General features: G+C 52.2%; 1 protein-coding gene and 1 long non-coding RNA gene across 18 annotated transcripts in view; one reads left to right on the top strand and one right to left on the bottom strand.

The window, feature by feature from the left end:
* Window positions 1-20,966, bottom strand: part of Myo9b (myosin IXB) — an 88,638-nt gene that overhangs the window by 34,433 nt on the left and 33,239 nt on the right. For all 14 annotated transcript variants that reach the window (XM_052162616.1, XM_052162617.1, XM_052162624.1 and 11 more), the window contains exons 3-7: window positions 12,039-12,133; window positions 2,373-2,435; window positions 1,300-1,399; window positions 974-1,074; window positions 171-300 (exon numbers count right to left, since the gene is read on the bottom strand). In XM_052162616.1, the coding sequence (XP_052018576.1) occupies window positions 171-300; window positions 974-1,074; window positions 1,300-1,399; window positions 2,373-2,435; window positions 12,039-12,133 (489 nt within the window). The remainder of the gene's footprint in view (window positions 1-170; window positions 301-973; window positions 1,075-1,299; window positions 1,400-2,372; window positions 2,436-12,038; window positions 12,134-20,966) is intronic.
* On the top strand, window positions 13,399-14,832 carry LOC127668821 (uncharacterized). 4 transcript variants are annotated; one of them, XR_007974221.1, is made up of 4 exons: window positions 13,399-13,494; window positions 13,719-14,110; window positions 14,279-14,527; window positions 14,668-14,832. It is a non-coding gene; the product is annotated as an uncharacterized LOC127668821 (long non-coding RNA). The 4 variants fall into 4 exon arrangements; XR_007974219.1 differs by lacking the exon at window positions 13,399-13,494 and adding an exon at window positions 13,518-13,578; XR_007974222.1 differs by lacking the exons at window positions 13,399-13,494; window positions 14,668-14,832 and adding an exon at window positions 13,518-13,578 and having other exon boundaries at window positions 13,719-14,138; window positions 14,500-14,572.

Below are 20,966 nucleotides of genomic sequence, written 5' to 3'. Positions count from 1 at the left end.
ATCCTCTGGAACAGTAGAACCCAGCACCTCTCCTACTACAGTGTACGTAGCCGACACACACGTCAGCAGCAAGATGGGCTATCTCAGATACGACAGGAGGAAGAGGGCAGGCTGCCCTATCATGCAGCCAGGAAACATGGGCAAGAAAGGGTGGTGGAGACAGGAGGTACCTTCAGAAGCTGGGACAGGGTGTCCAACACCTCTGGTGGACCGACCTCCAGGCCTTCATCCCGGCCTGTGGCTTTCTTCCTGTAGGTGACATTGCCCAGGTACAGGATGGCTGAGAGGACAGAGAAGATCCTGGGACAGGAAGAGGTTACTGCAGGCTGTGTCACCCGTACTGGATTCTGCTGCAGAGCTTCGTGCAGCCTGGCTGAGAGTGCTCTCCACGTCACACTCCCGAACCCACTCCTGAGTCCTGCTGCCAGCGCCATCACACTTAGCTCAGGCAGTGCTGCAGACGGGCCCCGGGGTTCACACCTGCTACCAGTGTGAACTCCAGTGCTGCTGGTTTTAGAGGGATCAAGCCATATAGCCCAGGCCAGTCTCACCTGACATCTTTCCAAGCACTGAGAGTGCAGATATACCACACCATGCAAACAAATGTTTTTGCTTATTTTTGTTCACTAACAGACAGGGTTTTTGTTTAGTTCTGGCTGGTCTTAAACTCGCTATGGAGATCAGGCTGGTGTTGAACTTTCAACCATCTCTCTTTTGCCTTTATTTGAGATTAGCTTCACTACACAGCAAAGGTGGACCTTGACCATATAACCTTCAACCTTCATGCCGGAAGTCTCTCTGGGGTAAGGATGGCAGCTGTGCAGATCTTCCAGTGGTCTGAACAGCTGCCTCCCAGATCATGGCTGCAGCCCTCACCTGCCTTCTATATGGGACACTGCCTACTCTCTACAGGGCTGCCCGTCAGGTCTCCAGAGGAACTGGTTGTCACCAGGTGGCTTAGCAGCCCACTTACTGCTTCTTGGTGGCGGGTAGGAAGCCCACCATCTCCATGGCCTGCTGAAGCCTTTCAAAGTCATGTTTGAGGTCTTCTCCATCCTCAATATTCAAGTTATGCTGAAAAATAAAAGGCGTGGGCACTTGGGCACTTCTGGCCGAGAGGGCAGAGAGCAGGGCAACTCAGGATGGGCAGGAGGAGGGCCAGGGCTGGGAATGAATGGTGGCCTTTGTGAATGTGTGCTCAGGCTGGGCTTGGCCAGCATGGCCAGGCTGGCAGCCTCTGGCCCCCCTGAGGCAGACAGCCGTGGGTACAGCGGTGGCGCCATGGCTGGAGCTGTTTACCTGGTTGAGGTAGAAATAGTCTTGAGGCTGCTTCAGCTGAAATTCCTGGCGCTCCTCCTCACTGACCCCCAGCAGCAGGTAATAAAACACATGGTAGTTCCTGTGGGTGAGCAGCAGGGTCAGCGCCAGCCAGGCCCTCAGCGGGGACAGGCTGCATCGAAGCTTACAGCTGGGGAGCACGGCTCCGCTGGCTCACTGGCTGCCAAGCCACAGGACTCGAGTTCAATCATTGGGACACATTTGGTACAAAGAGGGAACTGACTCCGTGAAGTTGTCCTTTGACCAACCACACATGCATGTACACACACACACACACACAGAAATAAACAGATACAAAAAATAATATTGGCCAATGTGATAGTGCACACCTAAAACACCAAGCACTCTGCAGGCAGAGGCAGGAGAATCTCTGTGAGTTTGAGCTAGCCTGGTCTACAAAGTGAGTTCAAGGAAACCATGGTTACATATAAACATTTTAAGTATTGTTAGAAAGAGGACTTCTGGGGTGAGTGGAGCTGGGGCAAAAGTCTCACTGACTAATTGACATCAGTTTGCTGCTGGGAGACAGTGCCTCAACCTCCCAGCCTGGCCTGGAACCTGAGATTCTCCTGCCTCAGTATCTAAGTGCTGGCTCACAGACTGTGCAGTCGTGCCAGCTCTGAGGGGTTACCAGAGTACAGTTCCAGGTGACACCGAAAGACCTGGGGCATCAACTCTCAGGGTGGGCTGTAATGGGCAAAATGATGGCGCCCAAGGCAGCAAGTGTGTGGACCAGAAAGAGGGAAGCTTGACTCTAGCCACAGCTTTCCCTACGGGGCCCACAACACTGACTTCACCCCGTGAAGGCCCAAGCTGGAGTAGGACTGGAATGTGCCAAATACCACATCCGGAGTGCTGGAGTGTTGGCTGCTCTTACACAGGGCCCATGTTAGTTCCCGGGAGTCACACACTGGTTAACACTGTAACTCTTCTACCCACCCAGGTCACCAGGCACACAGGCAGCGTACTTACAGACACACAGGCAAAACACCCACACATACATATTAACAAAGAAGAAATAAATCATGGCCCACCGCTCATCCTTCTCCTGGGAGACCAGGCGAGACTTTTCCAGAAGGTATTTTTCCACAACAGCTCTGTCATAAAAGGAAAGGAGAGAAAAATAAGATACTACATTTTAGTGTTGATATTTCTTCTTTGAGCTTTTGCTTCAACTAGAGTTGATGATGAAATCAAGAATCATAAATTTAAAGTTAACAATGTTAGCACTGAGCTAGCCACTCTTCTAGCCCTCGCTGGGCAATTCCAGGCAGGGCTCCACTCCTGAGCCACACCCAGCTCCTTCTTGTAGGAGTCCATGGCGATTATTTATGTCTAAGCCAAGACCTCGACTTGGCTATTGTGTGGTTGTTTTTCTTCTTCCACTTCACCCAGGTTCTCTCATGTAGCCCAGGCTGATCTCTACTTTGCTGTGGAGGAGACGCCTGATCCCTTCCCTGAATCTTCGGAGTGCTGGGATGAGGCACGGAGCCCAGCTATACAGGCAGCTGCCCACACTGCTGAGCTGAGACCCGTCTTCTTCTGGTATGTGAGTTTCCTTGTGTAGCTAAGGCTGGCCGTGAGCTCCTACTTGTCATCAAGCATTTGTTCTGAGTGCTGGGCTAACAGGCATGCACCATGCAGGGTCTCTGCACTGCTCAGGGTGGGACCCATGGCCCTGTGCTTCAACAAGCGCTAGGTGGCCTCTCTACCAATGGAGGCACATTCTTCACCCATATTTCTACACTGGCCTAGAAAACGGGACCATGGTGCTGCCTGTCGCACATCAACACCCTTTGGTACCCTGTACATAAATAGCTACGTACAAAGTGCCCTGAAGATCACCCCTGCTCTGGCTTCAAACCAAGAACCAGGAAATCAGCTGAGCAGGGTGCTCCCGGGAGGCAGGGTTCAGCATGGTACCCAGAAACCTGACAGGCAGAGCAGCCTGGGCAGGTGAGGGGGGGACGCCAGCAAGTCCTCAGGAGGCTGGTGGAGGGAGGGGTCTCAGGCATCTGCTGCTTCAGTGTAAGCTCAGAGGTGATTTGCATGCCCTCGATGCTCCCCTGACAGGATGACAACAGGCAGCTCATATTTAAGGTACCCCTTGGGCTCATGAGGTAACTCAGCATGTAAAGGCAGTGGGTGGCTGCCATGTCTGACCCTCAGTTTGGTGCCTGGGACCCTCAGGATGGAAAAAGGAAATCAACTCCAGAAGGTTGTCCCCTGCCCCCTGCATATAAGTATGTGTGTGTATACACACACTCAAATAAATTCAAAAAGTCGAATATAAAGTTTGATTTGTTTCTTTTCTCTGGTGAAGGATCTGGCTTCACACATTAAGGACTCCGTGCTGCACTCCTCACCCTGGTGTTTTTAAAAGTCAAGGTTCCTCCATGCTTCCTTGGTTGTCCTGGAGCTCACTCTGTAGGCCAGGCATGGCCCGGGTCTTGGGTTTCAGTCTTCCCTATCTCTTCTGTTGGTCTCTTCTCTGGGCTCTGTGTGCTGCTGTACAGGAAGCACAGGCAGTCCCTGCCCTCGCTGAGCGGGTGCTCGATGGCTGTCTTATAGCATCCCCTCACTTGATGAATGATGATGGTCCATCTACGGTGTGACAATGACAAGTGTGGGGGCGGCTGGCAATGCCTCGTCTCCTGCCTTGTTGAGGCGGAGCATTTGTCCTGGGCAGGTGGGTAAAAACACTCTGACCAATGGCAACGTAGAGGCAAAATCAAGACAAGTCTCTAGACAGCCCAGGGCTAGTCTGATCCAGGCGATCTGTCAATCACAGCTTTCCTCACAGGCTGACTCTTGGCAGCCAGGTGACAAGGACAGTTAACTGTAATTGCACCTGTTTTTGGCTCTGCACAGCCGACTCTGTCCTCTCGGAATCCCATCTCTCTCTGTAGGAGTGTGGGGATGACAGATGAACGCCACAACTGGTGTCATGTGGGTCTGTGGCTATGGAACTCGTGGTCAGGTTGGCGAGGCCAGTGCTTTACCCACTGACCCATGGCCCTGGCTACCCCGCTTTCCCTTCTGCTGAAGAATATGGGCATCTGACACCCAGGCCCCTGGCTGCATCCATACCGCTGCCCTTCCAGAGCTACTTTTCCTCCCCTCACATGACAGGGACTTCAGTGTCCTAGAAGGCCAGACTAGGTGCTGACGCAGCTTGAGTCCCCTTCATCTCCAAACACTTTGGACTACAACTATTTTGAAATTTTCCAAGTATTTCCTTTAATACTTCTTGTGTATTTTGAATCTTCCGTGTCTGTATGTCCACGTATACGTGCATGAGGTGGCTGAGGCAGGAGGCCAGCAGAGCGCGTCAGGTCTCCCGGTGCTACAGTTATAGCCGGTGTCGAGCTGCCACGTGTGTGCTGAGAAGCAGTTCTCAGAGGCTCTGAAGGAGCAGCTGGCGCTCCTCTGCGGAGCTGCTTTACCCCTGTTTCCAGTGACTGATCTGCAAGATACTCCACTGCACTGGCAGTCTGAGGTAAGAAGTGTGGATGGAATCCAGAGGCCACAGGCATCACAGTGTGTGGTATACACAACATTCCACATAGAGTGTGTCACATACACACCATTCCACATAGAGTACACAGGCATCACGGTGTGTCACATACACACCACTCCACACAGTGCACACAGGCATCACAGTGTCACATACACACCACTCCACACAGAGCACACAGGCATCACAGTGTGTCACATACACACCACTCCACACAGAGCACACAGGCATCACAGTGTCACATACACACCACTCCACGTAGAGTACACAGGCATCACAGTGTGTCACATACACACCACTCCACATAGAGCACACAGGCATCACAGTGTCACATACACACCACTCCACATAGAGCACACAGGCATCACAGTATCACATACACACCACTCCACATAGAGCACACAGGCATCACAGTGTGTCACATACACACCACTCCACACAGAGCACACAGGCATCACAGTGTGTCACATACACACCACTCCACATAGAGTACACAGGCATCACAGTGTGTCACATACACACCACTCCACACAGAGCACACAGGCATCACAGTGTGTCACATACACACCATTCCACATAGAGTACACAGGCATCACAGTGTCACATAGACACCACTCCACATAGAGCACACAGGCATCACAGTGTGTCACATACACACCACTCCACACAGAGCACACAGGCATCACAGTGTGTCACATACACACCACTCCACACAGAGCACACAGGCATCACAGTGTGTCACATACACACCACTCCACACAGAGCACACAGGCATCACAGTGTGTCACATACACACCACTCCACACAGAGCACACAGGCATCACGGTGTGTCACATACACACCACTCCACATAGAGCACACAGGCATCACGGTGTGTCACATACACACCACTCCACACAGAGCACACAGGCATCACAGTGTCACATACACACCACTCCACACAGAGCACACAGGCATCACAGTGTCACATACACACCACTCCACACAGAGCACACAGGCATCACAGTGTGTCACATAGACACCACTCCACACAGAGCACACAGGCATCACAGTGTGTCACATACACACCACTCCACACAGAGCACACAGGCATCACAGTGTCACATACACACCACTCCACACAGAGCACACAGGCATCACAGTGTGTCACATACACACCACTCCACACAGAGCACACAGGCATCACAGTGTGTCACATACACACCACTCCACACAGAGCACACAGGCATCACGGTGTGTCACATACACACCACTCCACACAGAGCACACAGGCATCACGGTGTGTCACATACACACCACTCCACACAGAGCACACAGGCATCACAGTGTGTCACATACACACCACTCCACACAGAGCACACAGGCATCACAGTGTGTCACATACACACCACTCCACACAGAGCACACAGGCATCACAGTGTCACATACACACCACTCCACACAGAGCACACAGGCATCACAGTGTCACATACACACCACTCCACACAGAGCACACAGGCATCACAGTGTGTCACATACACACCACTCCACACAGAGCACACAGGCATCACAGTGTGTCACATACACACCACTCCACACAGAGCACACAGGCATCACAGTGTCACATACACACCACTCCACACAGAGCACACAGGCATCACAGTGTCACATACACACCACTCCACACAGAGCACACAGGCACCACAGTGTCACATACACACCACTCCACACAGAGCACACAGGCATCACAGTGTGTCACATACACACCACTCCACACAGAGCACACAGGCATCACAGTGTGTCACATACACACCACTCCACACAGAGCACACAGGCATCACAGTGTGTCACATACACACCACTCCACACAGAGCACACAGGCATCACAGTGTGTCACATACACACCACTCCACACAGAGCACACAGGCATCACGGTGTGTCACATACACACCACTCCACACAGAGCACACAGGCATCACGGTGTGTCACATACACACCACTCCACACAGAGCACACAGGCATCACAGTGTGTCACATACACACCACTCCACACAGAGCACACAGGCATCACAGTGTGTCACATACACACCACTCCACACAGAGCACACAGGCATCACAGTGTCACATACACACCACTCCACACAGAGCACACAGGCATCACAGTGTCACATACACACCACTCCACACAGAGCACACAGGCATCACAGTGTGTCACATACACACCACTCCACACAGAGCACACAGGCATCACAGTGTGTCACATACACACCACTCCACACAGAGCACACAGGCATCACAGTGTCACATACACACCACTCCACACAGAGCACACAGGCATCACAGTGTCACATACACACCACTCCACACAGAGCACACAGGCACCACAGTGTCACATACACACCACTCCACACAGAGCACACAGGCATCACAGTGTGTCACATACACACCACTCCACACAGAGCACACAGGCATCACAGTGTGTCACATACACACCACTCCACACAGAGCACACAGGCATCACAGTGTGTCACATACACACCACTCCACACAGAGCACACAGGCATCACAGTGTCACATACACACCACTCCACGTAGAGTACACAGGCATCACAGTGTCACATACACACCACTCCACACAGAGCACACAGGCATCACAGTGTCACATACACACCACTCCACGTAGAGTACACAGGCATCACAGTGTCACATACACACCACTCCACGTAGAGTACACAGGCATCACAGTGTCACATACACACCACTCCACACAGAGCACACAGTTTTGGGGACATGGGGGAGGTGTGGGGCACCTGCATGTGGAAGCCTTAAGTCTTTCTGGATCTGTTCCCGCCTTTCCCATTGAACCAAGGCTCTGGCCACTGCACACACTTAGGCGGGGCCTCCCTGAGCTCACCCATGTGACCTGTCTCGTTGGCTGGCTTGCTCTGGGGACCCCCTCTCAGCCTTATAAGCACGGGGATGACAGGCAGCTGCCACGCCCCGTGCTCAGCCCTCATGCCTGTTCTGGGCATTCAAACCCTGGTGCTCACGACAGCGTCTCAGCACCTTAGCCACCTCCCAGCCCTCTGGTCCTCCCCAGCATCCCCTTAGTTCTGAGTGGGGCATGCCCCTCAAAGCACAGGCACACGCCCCCCCCCCCAGCATGCTGCTCGCTGGCTCGCTCGCTGACTGGGACCCAGAACATCTTGATGCTCAGGCTGCAGCAGTGCAGTGAGCATTCCCTGGGGACTGGGATGTCCGGCACATCCAGGGCGTTTTCAGGGAGTCCTCCTGCACACTAGGGTGGGTGCAGTAGTTCCCAGTGACGGATGAGCTGAGGCCACTACAGAACACGACGGGAAAGAAGAGGCCTAACCAGCTCTCTCCATATCCACTGCTCTGGGGACCGCTCCACCCGAGCCGGATTTTTAATATAATTTAATTCAATTTTATATTTTAAAGGTTTATTTATTTATTATATGTAAGTATACTGTAGCTGCCTCCAGACACTCCAGAAGAGGGCGTCAGATGCCATTACAGACGGTTGTGAGCCGCCATGTGGTTGCTGGGATTTGAACTCAGGACCTTCGGAAAAGCAGTCAGTGCTCTCAACCGCTGACTCCAGCCCCCAATTTTTAATTGTAATTATCTTCTGTTGTTGTGAGACATGGTCTCACTTTGTGTGTTCCTGGCTGTCCTGGACCTCATTATACAGACCAGGCTGGCCCTGAATTCTTGGGCGATCTGCCTGCCTCTGTAGAATAGTCCCATTAAGCCTGCAGGCCTGTGGAGAAACTCGAGAGTGCAGGGCAGGCTCTGAAGGCACTGCCTGGACTCCTGATTCCCTCAGAAGGAGCTGAAGAGACAGCACGGAAGAGCAGCTGTTCTTCCAGAGGACCTGATTCCATTCCCAGCACTGACAGGACAGCTCACAGCCTTTTGTAAATCCAGCTTCTTCAGGTCTACTGCCCTCTTCTGGCCTCAGTGGGCACCACATGTACACGGTGCACAGACATGTATACAGGCAAAACATCCATGCACATAAAATAATTCCAAAATCAATTTTAAATAAGGTAAATAAGAGAAAGATAGTTTTTTAGTTACTTTTTAAAAAGGTACAATCCCAACATGACCAACAGCAACTTAGAGAGGCAATCAAGGTGAGTCCCTAGACAGCCCAAGGCCAGTCTGATCCAGGTTGTCTGCCAGTCATGGCTTTCCGGGCAGACTGACCCTTGGTGGTCAAGGTTGGCCTGGAACTCACAATTCCCTTGCTGCTGCCTCCTGAGTTCCGGGTCACATTAACACTTCCTTCTCTAGCCTCGGCCATTCAGCTTTGGCCCCTTGCCTAAAATCAGATTCCTAGGGTCAGACTCTCGTATCAATGTCTGCCTTTTCCTTGTGTCCAAGGCGGTCAACCCTGCCTCAGCAGAGGGCAGGCCAACTGCGTGGACCCTTGCTTCCCCTTGCCGGAACACAGACGCCCAGCTCTCTTTCCCCAGTCTTTGGTGATCTCTTTCTTAGATTCTAGGCAGGGGCTCCACTCCAGACAACTCGGCAGCTTTTGAGATTTTGAATTTAGTGGAATTTTATGTGTATCAGTGTTTGCCTGTGTGTGTGTCTATGTACCACACGAGAGCAGTGTCCATGGCCGGTGTTGGATCCCTGGGACTGGAGTTACAGTCAGTTGTGAGCTGCTCGTGGGTACTGGGAATTTAACTCAGATCCTCTGCAAGAGCAGCCCACCCCTAATTTTTGGTTTTAAAGTTCTGAGGCCAGCAAGGGGTCCTGTGAGTGCAGAGGCCCCTCTGAGCTGATCTGCACAGAGAGCGAAAGCTTCAGGAATGAGGAACTTGGCCCATGCTCCCATGTGTCCTGACCCTTGGCTTTGCGAAGAAGCAGTGACAGAAATATAACCAGACACAGTGGGCAAAGGCAGCCCTGGGTTGCGGCTCGTGTGGCACGATGCAGTAGCACCCCAGAGGCCAGGAAGCTCGGTTGGAGCATGGATGCCGATCAGAAGGGAATTCCTTTCTTGAACCCATGATCAACACTGGAGCAGGGCAGGCTTGTGGGCCAGTGGCAGGGCAGCCTACTGAGCCCTGAGGAGAACAGCTCATCTGGAGATCTAGTCACCAGGGCCATCAGCCCTGAACTTGCTGAGAGCCTGCAGCAGGGAGGCTGCACCCACAGGTAAGGCCAGCAGTACCTGACATACTGTGCATATGACCTAGCAAGTACTTCTTTTGATCTGGTTTCATGCTCGGTCTTAATGGTTTTAGTTACCCAAGCTTGGGAAACTAGAAGCAGAACATTCCAAAGTAAAGGATTTGTAAGTCTCAAGTAGTACGGTACTCTATCAGTACGGTGAGCTCCGTGCCATCCTCACTGCCTGCCAGGTAGTGGCTCTCCTGTATACACTTCCTCCTGTTACCTGCTCAGCAGTCATCTTGGTTATGGGATCAACTGTCACTATACTGCAGTGTTGACTTCCAGTAGCCTGAGTTTACCCTGAATTTACCCTGAATGACTCCATGGCCCACAAGAATTTACACCTGGAAAGAGAGGAGATTGTCATAGCCCATGATCCAGATGTCATGATGGGGAATGAGTGCCAACTGGGTCATGGGCACCCAGCTCAGGTGCAGAACTCCTGCTACAGCTGTGCCCCAGGTGGGCATGTGGGGGCCCAGGCCAAGCAGAGAATGTCGAGTTACAGGGTCCAGAACCAACCTGACCTTCATCAAGGGCTCTCAATCAGCACCCTCAGCAGAGCCTGCCCAGTGTGGGGGTGTGGGCAGGATGGCAGGGGCTCAGCCCCTCTCTTCCATGCCCAGTGTGAACTGTCAACATCATGTTACTGTGCACTGAGGTGTAGTCTTCTCATTCACAGGCTGATTTCTCTGCCTCCATGTCTGGTTGCAATCTAGACACAGCATTATAACGCTTACTCTAAGAATCTCCTGTCCCAGTGTTGCCTAAACACTGCTCCCCATTACTTTTCCTAATGTCAATAAAAGCTGATCAGCCAATGACTGAGCAGGAGAGAGAGCAGGGCTGGATCCTCTTTCAGTCAGGTGAACAAGGGGGGGGGGGGGGACAAGATTCTGGAGGAGGGAGTTGAGAGGACGGCATGAGAACACACCAGGAGCAGAGAGCCTGACTGAAACCAAGTGTCTCGGGATTTTGGCTAGAAGGTACGTAGATTAGCTCAGAGGACAGAATAGATTAACAACTGCTCAGATATTGTGCCTTAAAGCTTGATTACATAAATCTTATAATCTCTGCCTCATTTATTTAGGAACTAGCTGGAATAAAGGAAAAGCAATCGCTTATAAAATTGTAACAGACTGTGACTAGGGTGTAGGCCCAGCAGACTGTCACCTCCACCCCTGCCTCACAACCTCATATCTACCTGTCAAGATCTGCAGCTCAGCCTACACTTGTGGCCACTGCCCTCTAGGTAGGTCTGCCTGTTTCACTCATCTGCTCATGTCTTCATCCACTCACTGCCCACTCCCCAATGACCCCTGCAGACCAAGTCTACCCACCCACTCATTAATCAAGCACCACCTCCTTCACATACAATCTGTAAGGCTGTCCATACATTTTCCAACCTCTCCACCTACCTACCATCTATCCACGCATCCACTAACTCTCCCAGAAAGTCCTCAACCTATCCATCCACATATCTCTCAGCCACCCACCCACCCACCCATCCACCCACCCACCCACCCATCCACCCACCCACCCACCCACCTACCCATCCACCTCCCCACCCCCCCCATCCACCCCCCCACCCCCCACCCACTCACCCATGCACTAACTCACCCACAAGCCCCGCAGTCTAACCATCCATCCAGGAGTCCATTTAAGCATCCAAGCTGCCATTTGTCTAAGCACGGAATCTGTGCACGCATGCAGCCCCCACACATCTGTCTGTCTCTGGTGCCGTGACTACGGCTCCACCTCTGCTCAGCCACGGGTCACCTTGGTACTCCCCTGGCCCAATCACATCACAGTGCTGTCCAGAACTGTCTCTAACTAAGGAGCTTACATGCAGCTGATGCTGGGGGCCACACCCCATTCTGCCTGTGACACCCGACACCTCAGAGAAACCTCCAGGGTGGAGGACTAGCTAAGCTGGAGGCCCTGGGTTCCAGCCTCAGCTTGGAGGCAAAGGCACACAGACAGAGTGACTCACCCCCTCACAATGCCACTCTCCAGGTAGTTGACTTGGATGAACTTCCCGAAGCGGCTGGAGTTGTTGTTGTGGGCTGTCTTGGCGTTCCCAAAAGCCTGAGGAGACAAAATCCGAGCTTCAGACCAGACCCCAGCCTGGAACCTCAGCCTGGTCCTAGAACTCCTTTTGGGCACAGCATTCTTGTGCCCAGAGCCCGAGCTACTTACTCAGAGGCTCGGGTAAGAGACAAAGGACAGGGCGGAGAGCTAGTCCGGTGGGTTAGGGTACTCAGCCTGACAAGTTCAATCCCTGGGACCCATATCATAGAAGAGAATTATCTCCCTCAAGTTGTCCTTTGACCTCCATATAGCACAAATGTGTGTGGATATACACATATGGAATGCAATAAACTGTCTCTTAGAGGCTTTCTTGTTACGAGTTGTTTTTTTAATGTGTGAGGGTATTTTGCTTGTACTGGGCACCTTGTGTGTGTCTATGAAAAGCAGAAGAGGGCATCAGAGAGCCTGTCCTTTTAGTTGCTGACCCATCTCTGCAGCCCAACAAATTTATCCCCCAAGACAGAGTTTCTCTGTGTAGCCCTAGCTGTGTTGGAACTTACTTTGTAGATCAAGCTGGCCTTGAACTCATAGAGATCTACCTGCCTGGCTCCTGAGTGGCAGGATTAAAGGCAAGAGCCACTACCTCCATTCCACAAGGGAGAAAAAAACCTTGAAAAGCAAGTCTCGGGTGTGAGGAGCATGTCCCCATGCACTCCTGAGTCTGACAGCATGACTCTCCTGCTGGGGTTGCAGGAATATGAGGCATTATACAGCGTCGCACAGGGGTGTTGGGATTCAGTTTCTTACACTTACATACATGTGCCTTTACCCTCTAAGCCATTTCTCCTAGAGTCCGTGGTTTTGAGAAAGACTCTTACGTTGTGGACTGGAGTTAGCAGCCATCTCCTACCTCAGCCTTCTGAATGTTAGGATGGTATGCCTCCACCCGCGAGCCAATTTGTAGCCGTTACTTAGAAGTTATGCAGTCTTAGTCAGGCAGTAGTGGTGTATGCCTTTAATTCCTGCACTAGGGAGGTGGAGGGAGGCAGAAGCACTGATCTCTGTGTCTGAGACCAGCCTGATCTTCACAGAGAAAGAAATCCAAGATAGCTAGGGCTACACAGAGAAACCCTGTCTCAAAAAAAAATAAATAAATAAAAAAGAAAAAGAAAAGAAAAAAAAACCAAAAACTAAAACAACCAACCAAAGTCAGTCAGTAAACAAGCAAGCAAGCAGTCTACAGCATTTGATTACAGTGACAAAAGTCTAAGATAACAGGTGGTAGCCCAAAAAGAAATTCCACACAAAAAAAGCCTGTGATAGTTGAGGACCAGGTACTCTTCCATAATTGGGGAGGCCCAGGTGTTCTTCTGTGACCGTGGAGGCCCAGGTGTTCTTCTGTGACCGTGGAGGCCCAGGTGTTCTTCTATGACAGTGCAGGCCCAGGTGTTCTTCTGTGACCGTGGAGGCCCAGGTGTTCTTCTGTGACCGTGGAGGCCCAGGTGTTCTTCTGTGACAGTGGAGGACCAGGTGTTCTTCTATGACAGTGGAGGCCTGGGTGTTCTTCTGTGACAGTGGAGGCCCAGGTGTTCTTCTGTGATAGTGGAGGCCCAGGTGTTCTTCTATGACAGTGGAGGCCCAGGTGTTCTTCTGTGACCGTGGAGGCCCAGGTGTTCTTCTGTGACCGTGGAGGCCCAGGTGTTCTTCTGTGACAGTGGAGGCCCGGGTGTTCTTCTGTGACAGTGGAGGACCAGGTGTTCTTCTATGACAGTGGAGGCCTGGGTGTTCTTCTGTGACAGTGGAGGCCCAGGTGTTCTTCTATGACAGTGGAGGCCCGGGTGTTCTTCTGTGACCGTGGAGGCCCAGGTGTTCTTCTGTGACAGTGGAGGCCCGGGTGTTCTTCTGTGACGGTGGAGGCCCAGGTGTTCTTCTATGACAGTGGAGGCCCGGGTGTTCTTCTGTGACAGTGGAGGCCCGGGTGTTCTTCTGTGACAGTGGAGGCCCGGGTGTTCTTCTGTGACGGTGGAGGCCCGGGTGTTCTTCTGTGACGGTGGAGGCCCGGGTGTTCTTCTGTGACAGTGGAGGCCTGGGTGTTCTTCTGTGACAGTGGAGGCCTGGGTGTTCTTCTGTGATCGTGGAGGCCCAGGTGTTCTTCTATGACAGTGGAGGCCCGGGTGTTCTTCTGTGACCGTGGAGGCCCAGGTGTTGTTCTGTGACAGTGGAGGCCCGGGTGTTCTTCTGTGACGGTGGAGGCCCGGGTGTTCTTCTGTGACAGTGGAGGCCCGGGTGTTCTTCTGTGATGGTGGAGGCCCGGGTGTTCTTCTGTGACAGTGGAGGCCCGGGTGTTCTGTGACAGTGGAGGCCCGGGTGTTCTTCTGTGACGGTGGAGGCCCAGGTGTTCTTCTGTGATGGTGGAGGCCCAGGTGTTCTTCTGTGACGGTGGAGGCCCGGGTGTTCTTCTGTGACGGTGGAGGCCTGGGTGTTCTTCTGTGACGGTGGAGGCCCAGGTGTTCTTCTGTGACCGTGGAGGCCCGGGTGTTCTTCTGTGACGGTGGAGGCCTGGGTGTTCTTCTGTGACGGTGGAGGCCCAGGTGTTCTTCTGTGACCGTGGAGGCCCGGGTGTTCTTCTGTGACGGTGGAGGCCCGGGTGTTCTTCTGTGATGGTGGAGGCCCGGGTGTTCTTCTGTGACGGTGGAGGCCCGGGTGTTCTTCTGTGATGGTGGTGTGCCGGGTGTTCTTCTGTGAGCACAAGGCTTTCTGACTGTGGATCACAGATGACCTTGCAGGCCAGGGCTTTGTCAGTGCCTGGTGACCTCATGCGTCGGGCATGTGTCTGAGCACACAGCGACTTTTCAGAGCCAGGCTAAAAATATCCGGTCGCAGCTATGATACACAGAGGAGCTCAGAGTGCATAAAGGGGATGGCACCGGGCTGGCTGGGGTGGCCTGGAGGGAGGAGTCAACAAAAGGGTGGACACGCCCTGTTAAAGCTACTGAACCACAAGGCCAGGCAAGGCGCCAGGGAAAGAAAGGGCCCAGCTTCCAAAGAAATGGAATATTTCTCCTTTCTAATATAAAAGACACATTGCTAACATTAGTCTGTGCACTGCTAAAAATAGATCCTGATTAGATCTACCGATTCCACTTTGGGTTCAGGTCCAGAGGAAACAACAACAGCCAAGTGGCTGGGAAGAACAATGTGGTCACTACGCAGTGGATGCTATCTAGTGGCGGGGAAGAACAGTGTGGTCACTACGCAGTGGACGCTATCTAGTGGCGGGGAAGAACAGTGTGGTCACTACGCAGTGGATGCTATCTAGTGGCGGGGAAGAACAGTGTGGTCACTACGCAGTGGACGCTATCTAGCCTTAAAAAGAAGGGAAGGAGCTGGCTCACTGGGGAGAGCGCTTCACAGACAAATGTGACGACCTGAGTCCAAAGTCACAGAAGCCAAGAGTGGTGCACACAGCACAAGTGCCCAGAAGTTAGCAGGGCCCTGTGGCAGAAATGAGAGAGACCTGCCTCAAGCAAGGTGGATGCTGGAGACTGACTCTTCAAGGTTGTCCTCTGATGTCCACATGCACTATACAGACAGATGCACACACACACTCAGAAGCACACACACACAGCTTTAGTGTGCATGACTTACTCGACAATATTTGCGTTATTAAGAGTCAAAGTCTCATCCTGTTGCACAGACTGACCTCAAATTTGTAAATCCCTGCCTTAACTGGGACTAAAGTTATGATCCACCAGTCTCAATTTAGGCAAACAAAACATTTTTAGATTTATTTATGTGTATGACTATTCCACCTGAATGTCTGTACATTACATGTGTGTGCCTGGCACCCACTGATGTCAAAATAGGGTGTCAGATCTCCTGAGACTGGAGATGCAGACATTGCTGAGCCACCAAGTGGGTGCTAGGAACCCACCTGGATCATTTCCAGGGGCAGTCACATCTCCAGTTCATCCTTGCCCCCTTTATTTTTAGGACTTACTATGTAGCCCAGACTATCCTGGGACTCCTGGAGATCTGCCTGCCTCTGCCTCCCAAGTGCTGGGATTAAAAGTGTGTATACCACACTCACCCAGGTTCAGACTTGTACAAGTACATTTTCTAGTGAGTTCAAAGTCAGTCTGGGCTCTCTGAACTGTCTCATAAGCATACATTCTGCCTTTTTGGCGTGCCCCCCCTCCTGTGGGCTATGTCCCCCACAGTCCCTGACGTTCAACAACCAATCTTGACCCCAGCAGCCTGAGTGTAGCCCTAGTGGCCTACCCAGCAGGTGCTGGTGGCAGCTGCTCCACTGGACACCAGAGGCTAAGCTGTGCATTTCCATGGCCTCCAAACTGGGTGGTGCTACCTGTCTGTCATATCTTGACACCTGGGAGGCTGAGGCAGGGGAACTGTGATTTAGGGCTAACCTGGTCTATGTAAGCAAGCCCCTGTTAAGCAAAACCCTAAAACTACAACAGAAAGAGAAAGCAGCCGAGGCTGCAGCACACCTGCAGGCAGGCGGATTCTTTACTTTTAAAAGCATGTTATTTTATTGAAAAGGGAAGTAAAAACATCTTATGATAAACAGAATTCTCTTGATCTTCAGATCCTTGAAGCCATGAGAGGCACTCTGGAGGTTCAGTGAGCCTGGGCTGGCTTCCTCTAAAGAGAGGCCATGGGGAGGAAGGAGTGACACAGAACCACCATGAAAAACTGTGTTGCCCCTGACTGACTAGCAGCTCTGCTTTCTGAATAGGAAGTTCCATTGGCTTCCTCTAGGCTGTCTTTTACGGTCACGAATCAACTTCTGCTGCACTCTGTGCAGCTCTGTGTGTGCCGTGAGGGGGAGAGTTTAGACTCTGAGACAGGCCTCACGTAGCCCGTGTGGGCCTCAGAGTGGAGTAGGCATGGACGACCCTGAAGCATGACTCTTCCTAAGTGCTGAAATGACCGGAGAGGCCCACCCCGAATTACGTGGTGCTGAGGGCAGAACTCAGGGCTCTGTGACCTGAACTCTTCAATGCCTTCTGGCTTTTTGGGATGGGGCTGGCTAGGTCTCTGTCTCTCTCTGTCTCTGTCTCTGAGTCTCTGTCTGTCTGTCTTGCCCAAGCTGACCTTGAACTCCTGGGCTCAAAAGAAGCTTCTGCCTCAGTCCTGAGGAGTACTGTCAGATCTGGCCTCCACTTGCTCTTGACAGCTGTAGTGAAGGGCAGAGGTCTCCACAGCAGTCACCTATCTGGGTCCTCTCAAGGGCAGTCATAGTTCTAGTTCATCCTTGCACTGAACCACTCAGGAATTAGCCAAGGCCAAGGAAGCCGATGGGAAGGGTGGGGGTAGGGCGGAAGTGAGATACAGGAAGTAGAGCATCGCAGTCAAGTCTCAGCTCCTCAGTGGAAGAGGACAAGGGCGCTCCCCAAGGCCTGTCTCACAGCCCACTTCCACCCAGAGGCTCTGCTGGCCTTCCAGCCTTGGAGCTCAGCACAGCTCTGGAAAGCCGCTGGCCACATGGCCACACGACAACTAGACACATCAGGGATGTGGCTAGGGCTGGGTGACTGCGGGACAAAAAGCCCCACCCTCAGTGCCCCTGACCACAGAAGGCACCAAGTGTCAGCCACAGATGAAATGGGAAATGAAACGAGAGCTCTGGAGGCCAGGATGAGCCCCCACCCCCACCCCTAAGATGGACCCATTCCTACCCAAGAATCTAACAAAAGCAGCACAATCTCAAGTATGGCTGGAGATGATTCAGTAGATAAAGTACTTGGCCACTCAAGTGTGAGGGACTGAGTTCAAATCCCCAGAACTAACATAAAGCTGGATATACAGCATGACTGTCTGGAGTTGGCGAGAGGAGAATCACAGGGGAGCAGAAAAATCAAACGAGGTAGATGGTGAGGAGCACACCTGAGGGAGCCCTGACTCCCACACCTAGGTCACGACACACACACACACACACACACACACACACACACACACACAGCACACCTGAGGGTACCCTGACTCCCACACCTAGGTCATGTGACACACACACACACACACACACACACACACAAACCACACCACACCTGAGGGTACCCTGACTCGCACACCTAGGTCCTGTCACACTCACTCACTTTCACACACACACACACACACACACACACACACACACCTAGGAGTAGTACAAATTATTGATATAGGATTTCACTTGTAGCACAGGCTAGCCTTAAATTTGCTATGTAGCCCAGGCTAGCCTGCAAACCCTAAGCCTTCTCCTTTGCAGAGCAGCAGGATGGCCAGCATGCCGAGTAACTGGACAAATCCTGAGACCCTGTCCAAGGCACATTTAGGGTTTTCCTCAGCCAAGCAGCTCCTGAGAGTAAAGGAAAGGGGAGCGGATGTGCCAGCCTGGCGCAGGCCATGCAGGCCAGGGTCTCATTCTCTGGGGCTGCCGTTCTCGGCTGTAGAGGCCACTGCTTGTCTTTCTCTGGCTGTGGCTCTGTCCTGTATGGAATCAAGAGACTGACTCAGGAGTTTCTATGGACAGCCACCTCCCCGGCCCACTGATGCTGAGTGCCCACTCCCAGCCCCTTTATCAATGGCTGCACAGACAGAGGCCAGGCTCAAATGTCATTCCTCAGGCGTCATCGACCTTGTTTTCTGGGACAGGGTTTCTCAGTGTCCTGGAGCTAATCAAGTGGGTAGGCTGTCCAGGAGTCCCAGGGACTGTCCTGTGCCCGCCTCCCTGGGCTGGGACCCAGCTCCAGATGAAGGCACTAGAGCTCCTGAAGAGGGGCTCGGGATAGACCCGGGCCTCACACCCGCTGCCTCTCCTGTTCCCAATCTCAGGGGCTCGGGATAGACCCGGGCCTCACACCCGCTGCCTCTCCTGTTCCCAATCTCAGGGGCTCGGGATAGACCTGGGCCTCACACCCGCTGCCTCTCCTGTTCCCAATCTCAGGGGCTCGGGATAGACCTGGGCCTCACACCCGCTGCCTCTCCTGTTCCCAATCTCAGGGTCTCGGGATAGACCTGGGCCTCACACCCGCTGCCTCTCCGGTTCCCAATCTCAGGGTCTCGGGATAGACCTGGGCCTCACACCCGCTGCCTCTCCTGTTCCCAACCCAGGGTTGTTTGATTGGCTTTTCTCCCCGTGTTTGACAAAACGCCCTACAACTTTTTGTGTGGGTGCTTGAGACGGGAACCCATGTCTTCAGCCACTTCATCCACCAAGCCACCAACTCTAGCCACACCTGCCTTACCGATGCTTTTACCACATCAGTGGCCTCCTGTTACTTTAGAAAGCCCGTGATTTCTAGAGCCGGGCAACAGGTCAGGGGCTCAGGGCTCACCTAGCAGTGTAAAGCCTAGACCTGTGACAGGGCATGCCCGTCATCTGAGCACGTAGGGGATGGCGGCAGGAGGATCAGAAGTTCAAGGTCACCTCCAGTTACATACTACATTAGAAACCAGCCTTGGTTACAGCAGACAATTGTTCAAAAACAAGTAAAATTATAAAACAAAGACAACCTGGATTGTTTAAAAACAAACCTCTCCAAGAGTATATAGTCAGTCATTATTTGATACAATTGAAACACTGTAGTCCAAGTTTGTCCCCAAACTCCTGGGTTCAGTTTCCCCAGGAGCTACCACAACCAGTTTCATCTCTGAATTAACGGGTTTATTATACATTGCCATGTATAGAGACAGAAATGGTGGCAAAGGACTTTCATCGTAGTACTTGAGAGGCTGAGGCAGGGGAATCATGAATTTATAGCTGTATCATAAATTTATGTATTTAATGTGACACCACAAAACAAAACAAAACAACAGAAGCAAGGTGCTTGCCCTGATGAGGTGTCTGTAAACTTGGCACAGGCTAGTTATGTGTGGGAAAGGGAACTGAGACTGAGAAAATATCAGCATCACATTGGCCTGTGGGCAAGTCTGTGGGACATTTTCTAGATCGATGATTAAAATGGGAGATCCCAGCTCACTGTGGGTGGTGCCAGCCCTGGGCTGGTGGTCCTGGGTCTGTAAGGGCAGGCTGAGCAGGCCAGGGGAAGCCACACCGCCCATGCCTCAGCTCCTGCCTCAGCTTCCTCTCCTGACTTCTGTGGACAGTGACTGTGATGTGGAAGTGAGATCAGCTCTCTCCTCTCAGCTACTTTTGGTCGTGGAGTTTCATCACAGCAATACAAATGGTGGCCCACAGCTTCAGCCCCAGCACGTGGGAGGCAGAAGCAGGTGGGTCTTTGTTAGTCTGAGGCCAGTCTAGATGACACAGGAAGGTCTAAGTCAACCAAGACTACATAATGAGATCCTGTCTCAAAAGTAACAACAAATACTTTACAAGTGTTTTCTCTTTTCCTTTCTTTTAAAAACCTATTATGACCTGTCTGAGTATCTCTATGAAGTGTGTGATGGTAATTTAAGTTTTTATTAATTTACTTGGGGAGGGGCACTGCACCTACAGGTCAGAGGACAACTTGCAGGAGTCAGTTCTGTTTCCATTGTGTGGGTCTCAGGGCTTGGCCTCGGGCTCTCAAGCTTGGCAGTAATCACCCTCACCATCCAGGCCATCTTGCTGGGCCCGAATGGTTTTGCAGTGCTGAGGGTAAACAACAGGCCTTTGGGCACTGAACCTTTATGATATTTGTGTTTGTTAAGGCAAGGATGACAGGCACATGCCACTCTCCTGATTGACACCTGTTATCTTAGGGCACTGGTGACGCTGGCCACCAGTCGCAGCATGGGGCAGTGGACCATGCCAGGTAACTTGGTAATGTTGAGGGTGTTCACCTGGGCCCTGTGACATAAACACACTCCCTACAGGAATGTGACCTAAGGTCAGAGATTAGAACTGAGTTCTCCACGCTAATGAAGTACCTGAGGCCCTGAGGGTTTA

This window comes from Apodemus sylvaticus, chromosome 18, assembly GCF_947179515.1.
Source record: "Apodemus sylvaticus chromosome 18, mApoSyl1.1, whole genome shotgun sequence".
Taxonomy (NCBI): domain Eukaryota; kingdom Metazoa; phylum Chordata; class Mammalia; order Rodentia; family Muridae; genus Apodemus; species Apodemus sylvaticus.
This window is presented reverse-complemented; position numbering and strand designations above follow the sequence as displayed.